This window comes from Telopea speciosissima, chromosome 1 (assembly GCF_018873765.1).
Source record: "Telopea speciosissima isolate NSW1024214 ecotype Mountain lineage chromosome 1, Tspe_v1, whole genome shotgun sequence".
Lineage (NCBI taxonomy): Eukaryota > Viridiplantae > Streptophyta > Magnoliopsida > Proteales > Proteaceae > Telopea > Telopea speciosissima.
The window spans coordinates 932,891-945,107 of NC_057916.1; the positions used below are offsets into that span (position 1 = coordinate 932,891).

Consider the following 12,217-nt stretch of genomic DNA (forward strand, 5'->3'; position numbering starts at 1 on the left):
AGCTGGGCCCAAGCCCGGCCCGACTCTTACTCCGGGCTTGGAAAATCAAACCCTGACCCACCCTCAAGGTCGGACCGGGTTGACCTTGATTGGTCGTGATTATGGAGTGGGGGAAGGGAGAGATGCATGGACTGACCTGAGTTGGGTTGGATCGGAGAGAAAATTATCAATTGTACATAAGATAACACTATAATAAAATATTTTATCACTTACTATTTTCATATATAATATAGGGTAAATTACATATGCCTCCCCTGTACTTTGCCCTAATTACACGTTTCTCCCCTTGGTTTTTCCACCTTACATTTTGATCCCTTATGGCTGACGGTGTTAGTTTGCTGTAAGTTAATGATTTGAAAAGACAATATTACCCTTGTTCTAAAACAACACAAGTTGAATTACAATGACACCCTTTTCATCATCTTCAACCTTAAAACATTCATTTCTTTCCTCCTCCACCGCCGCCACCACCACCACCACCACCACCACCACAGCCGCTGCCTCCTTCTCCACCACCACCACTGTCGCTGCCGCCTCCTCCTCCTCGGACTCTTATTCCCTAAAACTTTAAATTCACGCACTGCAAAGACTGACCAGCAGATGGGTTCATCATCATAGCTTCCATTACCGCGTGAAAAGCACAGCAGAAGGTGTTGATTTCAATCTTCCAGTGCTCTGCTTGAACACGCTGGAGCATCTCTTGTTCTATCACGTAGGAATCACAGAATAACAAATTAAAACTGCATTTTCAATTCTACCTTTCTCATCATCTTCAACCTAAAACACTCATATCTTTCCTACTCCATTGCCAGCACCACCACCACCGCCACCACTGCGCCGCCACGCCTCCATCACCGCCACCACCGCAGCGCCGCCTCCACCACAAACAAATAAGAAGAGATTAGAGGAGAAAGAAGGGATACCGATTGGTAAAAGATCACCGAAGGTTGCTTGCGAGTAGGACTAAAACATTCGGCGAACCGTAGCGCAACCTCTCGTCCCGCGCACATAAGAAAAAACACCGTGAACCTCCTGGTTCTACCCACGTTTTATATTTATGTCTTTCATCTAAATCATCTTCTCCATAATTGCCAGGAGAAAAATAAGAAAGAAGAAGAAAAGAGAGGCGAAGGAGCCCTTTGGTTTCTCCCGACCGAGGGCAATCAATTTCGGGAAGGAGAGACTAGAGAGAAAGAGAGAGATTGAAGGAGAAGACGGAATTCAATGCGATTGCAGAGATTCTCGTATTTAAATTTTCTTTTTGTTTTATTTGTTTATCAGCTTTTGAATTTTTATCTGTCAATAGATGAGATAAGATGAAAGATCCGATTATTTTCTTTCTCGCTTCTTATTTCGGCGGTGCTTTTATGTCTTTCCTTCTTGAATTCTAACAGGCATTTTCATTGTTTGATTCCCTTCTCATCCAAAATAGCACCAAAGATTCACTTCCACCAACATAATTGGTAGTTTTTTTATCACTCTTTTCAATGGAATTTTTGTTTCCTTTATCTGTAATTCATAAATCCAGGCTTTTTCAAGGTGTACAGAAATCACACACAAAGAGAGCATACCTTGTAGCAGAGAACCGTATGGAATGAAGAGAAGTTGGTGCAATTGAGGCCTGAAGGTGGGAATGGGTTTCGATAGCAGAAGAAGAAGTAACTCCATTCTCTCTCTCTCTCTCTCTCTCTCTCTCTCTCTCTCTCTCTCCTGCGTTAACAAGCCACAAATACAAGAATGGGGGCTGGCTGCCCTGAAACTTAAAACTAGAAACTGAATCCTATAATACAAGAATGGAGAAGGGCTTCTAATAATTGTAAAAGAAAGAAAAAGAAACCGGTTTGGGAAGGAATCTGTTTTAGAACCCGAAACAATCAATGACAAGAATGGTCACTTGTGGAGCATAAATACTCGGCACTGGTAGGGGTATCGTTGCCGGCGATTACAAGGTTCAGAGGTTGAAGATGAAGTTGGGAGAGGAGAAAGGGCAAATTTTTCCTTCTTATTTTGGTTTTTATCAAAAGGGTAAATGGGTCATCTCACAATGACCAAGGGTTAGTTTGGGCATTATAAAAAATCTAATTATGCCATGTCAGCACTTAACAGACGGATGCTAACGACAGGGGAGGAATTAGTAATTTTTTGAAAACTATAGGGGAATCGTATGTAAGGTGGGAAAATCAAGGGGAGGAATGTGTAATTAGGACAAAGTACAGCGGAGGCATATGTAATTTACCCTATAATATATTATATAACAAAACATGTGTAACATTTAAAGTTTATAATACATGTAGTACATCAATATATAATTTATAGCATAACTTAAAATAGGGTCGGGCAAGGCTGAGCTAAGCCCGAGGCCTCAACCCTAGCCTTACCCGACCCGACCTTGACTCAGGGCCAGAATTTTTCTACCTTGACCCACCCTCAAGGCCAGATATCTCAACCCAGGCCTTGTTGGGGCTCAGGGCGGGTTCAGGCTGAGAGAGGCAAATTTGCACCCCTGTGTGTGTGTGTGTAAGACAGTGCCCACTTAGAAGAGTGTGTGTGTGTGTGTGTGTGTGTTGCAAGTTCAAGAAAATAAAACAGAACAAGTGTCGTGAGCTTTAACTCAAGTTTCAGAATTATTGGTCTACATGTTAACAGAAATGGGGGGAGAGCGCCTCGGGTAAAGGTTGTTCCATTGCAACTTAGTGGTCATGAGTTTGAGTAAGGGAATAGCCTCATTGCGAAGTAGGGGCAAGGTTGTTCCAACATTGTGAGAGAAAAAAAGTTAACCAATGGAAGTACCAAAACTATTGATTAAAATGGCAGAAAACTATCTCCTGTGATTCCCTGCCTGGTACAGTTCCCTAGTGCCTCTAATAAGAGGAGGGTAGACCCCACCCGGACAATGTGTTCAAGCAAGGGGTAAGGTGGTCATTTTCGCCCCCTAAGAGAGGAATTGTAAGAACTGAACCAGGCAGGCAACCGGGGCAGAGGATAAAGATCTATGTGTGTGTGTGAGAGAGAGAGAGAGAAAAATAATATTACAAGACAGATGCCACTAAGAGACATTAGGTTCCTAACAAACAAAGAGAAAACAATAAGAAGTAAACATCAACCTAAGAACTATTTTAGAATCAAAGTTGGATTGCCACAAATAGCAACAATGACGAGTTCACACTACGATCTTTCAAAGGGCATCAAATTTTCCAATCAGCTAAGCGAAAAAAATAAGGGATAAACCTAATGTGATGATTCTTCTCCCTAATTTTGAGTAATCTTGTAATTTTCTTTTTTGTTCGACTTTATAGAACCATACATAAAATTAATGTTTTATTCTAACAAAAATAAGAAAATGTGAATTATATGCATATAATTTTCTTATTTTACTATGGATAGTAGCACGTGGACTTCTAAAAAATCACGTCAAATTCGACTTAATTCTCCCTTCTCTATAGGTGAAGGATAACTATTTTTTTTATGGGAAGGTGAGGATAACTTAGTCAATTGGGATATGTTGCATACTTAATAGTTGTTCAACAAATTCTGAGACACCCCACCAGATTCTTCTTTTAGTTGTTCTGGTTTGGTTTATATTTGTGTTTGAGGTGTGATCCAAGCATTACCAACAAAAAGGGTCTCTTGTCGTTTTGATTACGGGGGTCAAAAAAAACCCGGCCAACCCAAGCCCACCCTGAGCCCGGACAGGGCTTTGCCGAGCCTGTGTTTAATACAAGACCAAGCTAGGTTTAGTGTAAGTGCTCTTTAATTCTTTTTCTAGATTTGAATGGCCATTATTTTTTAATGAATTTTTATTAAGATGAAACAAAGGTAAGTACAGTACAACCTGACAACCACAGAATTGAGAAGATTAGAAGATTTTTTTTTTATGAAGTCATTTTCTTAGTAGAAAATCAAGTGAATAAATCGAACCAATAACGACCAGACTAATAACTAATGGTGCATGATGTTTAATCCATTGGGGAGTCGTCTAACACTCACAATGGAAATTAATGTCGTTTTCTAATATATTTTCTTTTTCCATCAAAAAAATAAAAAACTAATGGTGCATGATATTGCTCCAAATTATGTGCTTTTGTGGGATTTGCAACCATCTAGATTTCCACTATTCAATGGATGTAGCAATTTTTTTTTATTTTTTTTTTTGGTGGGGGGGGGGGGGTGGGGAAGGTAGTTTCTGAAGCCAAAATTACAATATTATGTCCAGTATTTGTTGATGATAGATGTTCATTTCCTCCTGCTTTATTTTGACCTGGGTAGGGAAACTATTGTATCCATCTAAAAAAAAACTACATTTAGGAACATATTTCTGGTGGAAGTAATTCCAGATTCTGAAAGGGTAAACCATTTTCTTTTATTTCGGTTTTTCCGAAAGGCAGAAGTGTTTTCCTGCAACAGAATCAAAAGGGTTTGCTTCACAAAATGATATATATAGTTAGACAAACCTGTTTTTACTTCACAAAATGGTATTGTTCGCCACCAATACCAAAGCAATATCAATCCCCTGCCTCCTCTAACTTTTATAGGGGTCTGGGGAAAGCAAGGGAAGATGGAAAAAAATTGAAAAAGATATCTTACCAATCCAAAAAGGCCGAAAATTCAGCTCGAGGTGCCCACATTGAATAATGCAAATCAAGATCAAGCAAACACAAACCAAGTCGCACAATTTACAAACCAATCCATCTTCATTGTGTGCATCAAAAAAAATTCAACATTCTTCATTGCAATATTCTAAGCGGTGTTCTTAGGATTACCTCACATCAACCCACACAAATTGGACACAGAAATTGCTACAGTCAAGAGGTTCAAGCCGAACAATAAAGAATGTTTTCGAGGACAAGGGTTATATTCATCAATGCCAACTTGGTATTGACAATCACCCCACACCAACACCTGATCCAAGGTCGTTTTGGCTCTACTTCTATGAGCAATCCATGTATGCCAGTAAAAGCTTATCAAAAAACACATCAAAATATGCCAATAATTCAAGCAAAAACAATCCATGCTTTCACGTTTTGTAAGAAAAATATATTTAAAGAAGAACCAGCAACTGCTGATATCAAGACATACTTCCAATCCTGAGCAGTTCAAATTCTAGTTTCAAGCATGTAAAAAAGAAGCAATCTGGGAAAAATGACTGACACAACAAAGTGATGCTTCAAGACATGGTATTAAAGAGATCTCGATAAATGAACAGAATGGAGGAGGCATGATAAGTGAAACCATCTTTGTGCCACCATTAAGAGAGCAGCTGCTCAATCCTAGTTTCAAGTATGTGGAAGAAAAAACCATTCTCAAAAAACCACACACATATGAGCAGTGATATGCACTATAACAGACCAAAAAAGAGCTGAGTCTGATGGAATGGATAGGGCAGGATATATCAGTTTTACCCAAATGTCAAAAACTCATGTCAGTTGTGCTGATCAGTTGCAGACCAAAGATTTTAGCCCCAATGGAAGGGACTAGTTTTAATTCCATAAATGAATAATATGGGAGAATAATCTGTAAAGAGCCATCAAAAGAAAAGTTCTAGTACAGGATAGAAAAACAATGTCGTACTGATTACTCACCAATCAGCTTATAACAATTTCTTGTCTACCCAGATGCGGGAGGGGGGAATCATAATCCATTGAAATAGCAGACATAAAAGTCTCGATATGCAAATTGAATGTGAACTAACATAGACCAAAAGAATTTATTATCAACACAGAAAGGGGAGGGGGGGAGATCATAATCCTTTGAACTAGTAGACATAAAAGTCTCGATATGCCATTTGAATGTGAGGTAACATAGACTAAAACAAGAATCCCCATTCACTGAAAGCAGTAACATTATCCAAAAAAAGAACCCCAAATAATTCCTTGAACAATAAGAATCAGCATTGCATAATAACTACATGCAGAAAAATAGGGCCAACTTAATTCAGGGAGCACATATATAAAATGGGGATATACAAAATCACACCTCTACATTCAAAGAGGTTAAGACCAAAATATACAAGAAAGTTTCCAACCATTTGACAGATTAACATGTTTGAAATAAAGAACTAATAAAAATTAAGGTTTTCAAGCAGTCTTAACTCTTCAGATACTTCTCCACATATGCCTGCAGGGGGAGAGAAAAGATTACATGACCAGAATTACTCGATGGGACAAATGATAATTGTAATTTCAGCAAGATTTAAAATACAAAATGAATTGGTACTGACCTGTACAAGTTTAGTAAGCTTTGGCTTAGAATATGACAGATATTGATCAATTTTCTCTTGTGTCTGAGGGACATGAACCCCTTGAATAGTCCCAGTCACTTTATCAACAACCTTTTTCACTATGGTCTTGTGAGCCTCCTTGCTCATTTGTCCTTCCTTCCATGTGGGCTTTAGAATCTCCTTAACAAACTCCACTAGTGCAAACTTAAACATACGCATACCCTTCACATCCTTGCTACTTTTGCATTCTTCATCAACCCGACCATCGACATCCATGTCCTCTGGATAACCATTTACCTGCTCTTTCTTTCTCTGATCAGTTACCTCATTCTTTTCCGCAACCTCACCTGCTGCAAGTGGCTCCAGCTGCTTTGACTCATGAGACTCATTCTTAAGTGTTTCCTCTGAAAAGTCATTCTTAAGAGATAATGGAGCAGAACTTTTTAAAGGCATTTGATCAGCTACTTCATTCCGTTCAACAGGACTTGATGAGAACAATGGGGGTTGATCATTGATGTCAGGCCTGTTTGATTCAATGCTAGCACCCATAGGATCATATGGCTTTTGAGACCAGGTGGTTTGATTAGGATCATTGGATGGTAAAGTAACTGTTGTGCTTGTTCCTGCAGGATTTGGCTGGGAAGGGACCATGCCTATAGAATTCAGGGGGTTTAAAGCAGCATATAATTGTGGAAGCTGCTGCCCATTTCCAAAAATCTGAGCCAATGATGCTGAAAGGTTAGTAGTTATGTGAGCAACCCGCTCACTAGTCACTACGTTATGATTAAGCGGACCTACAGAAGTTATGTTTGATGTTTTCGCATCCACTGTTTCTGATTTAGTAATAGGCTCACCCATATGAAAAGGTGTATGACCTTGTCGATTTGAAGGTGAACCAGAGATTAATGTTTGTGTTTTCCCGCTAAGGTCCAAAGTTCGTCCACTTGGAGGGTGTGGAGGGTCTATTTGCTCACTCTGCCGAATCAGGTTAAAGCCTGAACCCCTTCCATTCTGGCCATCATGATTGAAGCTTTGAGGCATGGGAACCATAGGCAGAATATTGCTCTCTGTGCAGGGGAATGCAATAGCAGCATCCCCTTTCAAATTAGAATGTTGGTGTTGGTGTAAACTTACTTGAGTCGTGTTCTGTTCACAGGTGAATAAAGACCCATTTGGAGTTTGAGATTGTGAATCTTGCGGAACCTGTCCCTGTTCTACTTTAGCAATGTAGAAAGGATGTTGCTCCATGATATCCGCTGCGGCTGAAGTAGCAGAAACAAGTGGTTTGCTACCACCAATAGATTCAGGAACATTCACGGTTGCACCATCATTTTCACTCTGATGTGGAGATCTACACCCCTCTTGTCCAGCTGCTTTGTCAATCCATCTTGGACCTCCCCATGGTCCCTTCTTATTATCGGAACTATGGCCCCACTGGTCATCTGCAGACCTCTTAGTAGGACATGTTTCATTAAAACCAACTTTTCCATCCCCATTGTCAGTCCTACAGTGAGGAGACTTCACAACATCAGTCCCAGCTGCAGTGTCGCTCCATTTTGGACCTCCCCACGAATCGGGTTCATTACCCAAATTATGGCCCCACTTATCATCCTTGGCAACATCATAGCTGGGTGCTGTATCATTCCGTTTTGGACCTCCCCATGAATCTTCGTTATCCGTCATGAGCCCCAATCTATCATCCTTGGTAACATGTGGGGCCACTGTGGTATCACCCCATTTTGGATCTCCCCATGACTTGTCATTATCCAAATTCTGGCCCCACCTATCACCCTGACACCTGCCTTCAGGACTGCAACGTCCTGGACCATCATGAGAGAACCGGCAATTTGACCCCTTGTTGCATTTTCCAACAGCGAAAAACTTGCAAGGAATACCATTATTTCTAGAGGGTTCACGTCCATGATCATACTCACGTACCTCCATTCTGTCATGTACTCTCTCTCTTGTCACATCTTTTGGAGACCATCCACCATGACCATCACCTAAGACATCATAATGTGCATATTTACATGATGATCCCCTGGAACACTTTCCTTTCAGAAAATCATTACAGAGATTGGCAGATCTGTTGTTCCTGGGCAGCTCATGCTCCCTGTCTCGATAACCCTGTGCAATCATATCCCGGGAGTAATCTCTTGGCTCTTCATCATTAGAATGCCTTGAAAATGATCCTCTCTCATGCCTGCTTCCCCAGCTACCCCCACTTTCTGAAATTGGACCATTCTCACGCCTACCTCTACATCTTTCCACTCGACCACGTTCTGAATGCCCCCTACCCCCATAGTCATGGTTGTCCTGATGAAGATACCTGCACTGACTACCTCTCCTACACCTCCCTGCAGCAAAATCATTACATGTCGGAGCGGATACTCCTGATCCACTTCTGCTTCTGTCTCTCCAGTGCTCTGATTCCCACTTAAAATCATGGAGCGGGCTCCTGCTCCTGCTCCTGCTCCTGCTCCTACTCCTGCTCCTGCATATTGCACCAAAAGAACGGGCAATACAAAGAAGCCAATGTAAATAATTACAACAAAAAAGCATGGTCTACCCTATTTTCCAATAGTATCTTGTTTGAAATGAAAACAAGGGGAAGAAGAAACAGAACATTCATAGAGAGGGAGACATGTGATATGTTTAGGTTCAGCCAACCGTTCACACACCTGTGCAACCTCCAATTACTCTTTGGAGAGTGGCTTTGATTATGGTCTCTCCAAGCATCAAGACCAGGAGATACGCTAGAGCTATAACTTTTATCCCGACCCCATCTTGTCGTGCTTCGCGATATTTCATTAGGGTCTCTGTCTGGACTCTCATCCTGCTCTGCATTTCCTTTTCCAGGTAATTGCTCCCCAATTTTGTTTGCCTCCATGTTAGACCACCTTGGATGTTGACTAATAGCAACCTTCAGAGAATTCCATTCTGAGCTTGATTCTTTATTATGAATGGACTCGCCAGCTTTGTCAGGCCAAATATTTTCATGTCTTTCAGCAGGGACGTCAGTTTCTGCTACCAAATCCCACTTAGAATTGCGTTTCTTGACACGTTCAGTCATTGTTTTCCTCTAGAAAGGTGAATATCCAGCTCGCTTTCCTATTTCTTATATTTTTGGGTCAGTAACTATACCAGCCTTGTCTCCACTGAGATTAAGCATAATCTGAGAAGACGAAAAAAAGAAAATATATATGAACCACAATCCCATAAGAATTATGCTTTCTATGTTCTACTTTCCTTATATTTCCTTCCTTTTACTGAGGTGGGAGCATATACCTGCATATATTGCATATGTTGTGTGATATGTGTGTGTGTGTGTGTGTGCATGTTATGCCAATGTTTTTAAAACCGTACTGGTCATCAGATGGTTCAGGCAAAAAGGTCAATGGTTCAAATGATTCTCTGGAGAAACATATTTTTCCACACGATATAGAGTACTTTGTGATAAAAGTAAAAAAGCATGCAGCAGCACAGTGGTTACTGTTGGTGCTTTAATAGAGAGGTCGTTGGTTCAACTCTACCAAGGTGCAGACAGAGATATTTTTATAAAACAGGCTGCTCCTGAAGACTTGGATGGTTCAATGATCCAACCATCTGATCTGAACGATCGAAACGGCCCGGATCATTCAGACCGAATGGTCCATTAACCAGTCAATGGTTTTCAGAAAACAAAGAGTCATTGTTGGAATGGACAACCTGGCTAATCATAAAGATTAGAAAAATAAGTAAAGATCAGAACTCCACAAAAATTAAAAAACAGCAATTACTTACAACACTTTCTTCAATGTTATGATAAAAATCAAAAGGGACCCATTTGGATGCTGAGTCCTGGGGTAGGTGAACACCTAACTTCATGGGTCCGCATTTTAGTTTCAAGTGTAACACAATCACATATCACGAATTGTAACATCCATCAGATTCCAGATTTCAATCCAAACAATGAAGCCATTCTTCATACACGGCATCAAAATAGTGGAATTTTAATACATACAGTTTTTAACATAGAACACACCAATGGTTCTTGAGAGTCCAATACAAATGTGATCCAACCATACCCAATCATACTGATTTTTTCAATGAGAAAATAAAAATCCTTTGATCATCTGTATCAGCTTCCACTAAGCAGATCAAACACAAGAATCTGCTGGTGGTGGGAAAGAGACAGAATGACGAAGAGAAGAGAGAGATCATAGGATGAGGGAGAAGTGGGAAAGCAGATTGTGTGGAGAGAGAGAGAGAGACCCAAATCGTGTGGAGGGACGGAGAGAAAGGAGGTTCCAACCTCAATTTCAAAACCAAATTAACTCTATTCCATTCATTCAATCGTGGGGAGAGGCTATGCCTCTCACAATGTATTTATAACTAAGTGATAGACTTTAAAATAAATAAATAAAAACAAAACAGAAACTATTAAGGACACTCCATGCAAGGGCTGTAGGAAAAGTCCCTTGCTGATCCACTAATTGAATAATAAAGAAATAAAAGACCAATCAACTAATACTCTTCCATCTGCAGGTTATAAAGGAGTCCTAAGTTGGCTCAAAACACAAACTGAATTATGACAACTTGATTAAAACTAAAAAATAAAGAATCTAAGTGCCGTCCATGATTTAGATGGTGACAAGCCTCCTAAAATCTAGCAACGACTTGCTAGATACAAGAGATTCCAGAAAATTTGGAAATTCTGGTGCACAATGTTTTGAAAAAGTTTTCACACAGGACCCAACAAGTTGAATAAACCTTATCTGGTTCACAGAACCAGATCTGAACCATGGGCTCAATTGTGAACCAGAGAGGGGCGGAAAAAAAGGTCCAGTGCACGAGGCTCCCACTACTGCAGGGTCTGGGAGGGGCAAATGTACGCAACCTTACCCCCGCTTCATGGGGAGGCTGTTTCCGTGTGCAAACCCACAACCTGATGGTTGCACTACCGCAACTTAACAGTTGCGCCAAGGCTCACCCACGCAATTGTTTTAAAAAAAAAAAAAAAAAAAAGGCGTACCCAGCGCACGAGGCTCCCATCACCGCGGGGTCTGAGGAGGGTCATAATGTACGCAGCCTTACCCCTGCTTTCGCAAAGAGGCTGTTTCCAGAAAATTGACCCAAAACCAGAACAGTGATCATGCTTCTGCAGTATCCACCCTTCAAATGATATAATGATCCAATTCACATTACAAGGGAGCATGCTCCAAATTTTTCCCAATGGCCTCAATGTACTCAACACGATTATAAGGCATTGACTCAGGATAAGCAGCATCCAACACACCTGATACCCCCATATGTGCCACTATCTTCAGACTCTGTGAATTTTGGGCCAGATCAGCTGAGTCAACTCGGTATTGAAAAGGTTCAACCCACAACCAATCCTGACTTTTGAATCCTTGTTACTCAATCGTCCACCAGCAATTATGAGCTTCAGAAAGTAATAGAGCCTAAAAAAATCTGAAACACCACAAGAACAAGAGATAGGTGAGACCATAATAAAGTAAGTGACAGGTAATGATCTCATCACTTGCTTTAAATAGGCAGCAGATTTTGCATATATTTCCCCCTTGAATATCAACTTTTCTATTACAAGAATCTTGATTCTTCTGTACTATCTGCCCATGCATTTGTATGATTGAATTGCTAGGTAAATCTCATAACAAAGAAATATAGTTAACCATGGAATCTTCCATTAGCCTGTTTAATTAGTAGAACAAAAGGGACCACATGGTCCTCTACTCATGGTTCCCAAAGGACTGCACCATGTGACAAGCTAGCAGTCCTCTCTTTGGCCATGTACCATCAGAAATTACAAGTGTAAGGGTATAATGAAGTAAGCCACACAGTTAAAAAGGAGCTTAAAAAACACTGACATGTTGTCAATCCGATGGATAATCCAGCTTGATTACATCATCCATCTACAATACTGAAATAAGACAGATCAATTAGCAAACAGATCCATACTGAGGGCGGACCTCGTCGCAACTGTAAGGTTGCTCCATT

At 40.5% G+C, this 12,217-nt stretch overlaps 1 protein-coding gene across 1 annotated transcript in view; it reads right to left on the minus strand.

The window, feature by feature from the left end:
• Positions 1-12,217, minus strand: part of LOC122663722 (zinc finger CCCH domain-containing protein 55-like) — a 36,424-nt gene that overhangs the window by 3,695 nt on the left and 20,512 nt on the right. Inside the window, exons 2-4 of the mRNA XM_043859359.1 lie at positions 8,899-9,392; positions 6,218-8,699; positions 6,084-6,114 (exon numbers count right to left, since the gene is read on the minus strand). Coding sequence (XP_043715294.1) covers positions 6,085-6,114; positions 6,218-8,699; positions 8,899-9,290 — 2,904 coding nt within the window. The 5' untranslated portion in view covers positions 9,291-9,392 and the 3' untranslated portion in view covers position 6,084. The remainder of the gene's footprint in view (positions 1-6,083; positions 6,115-6,217; positions 8,700-8,898; positions 9,393-12,217) is intronic.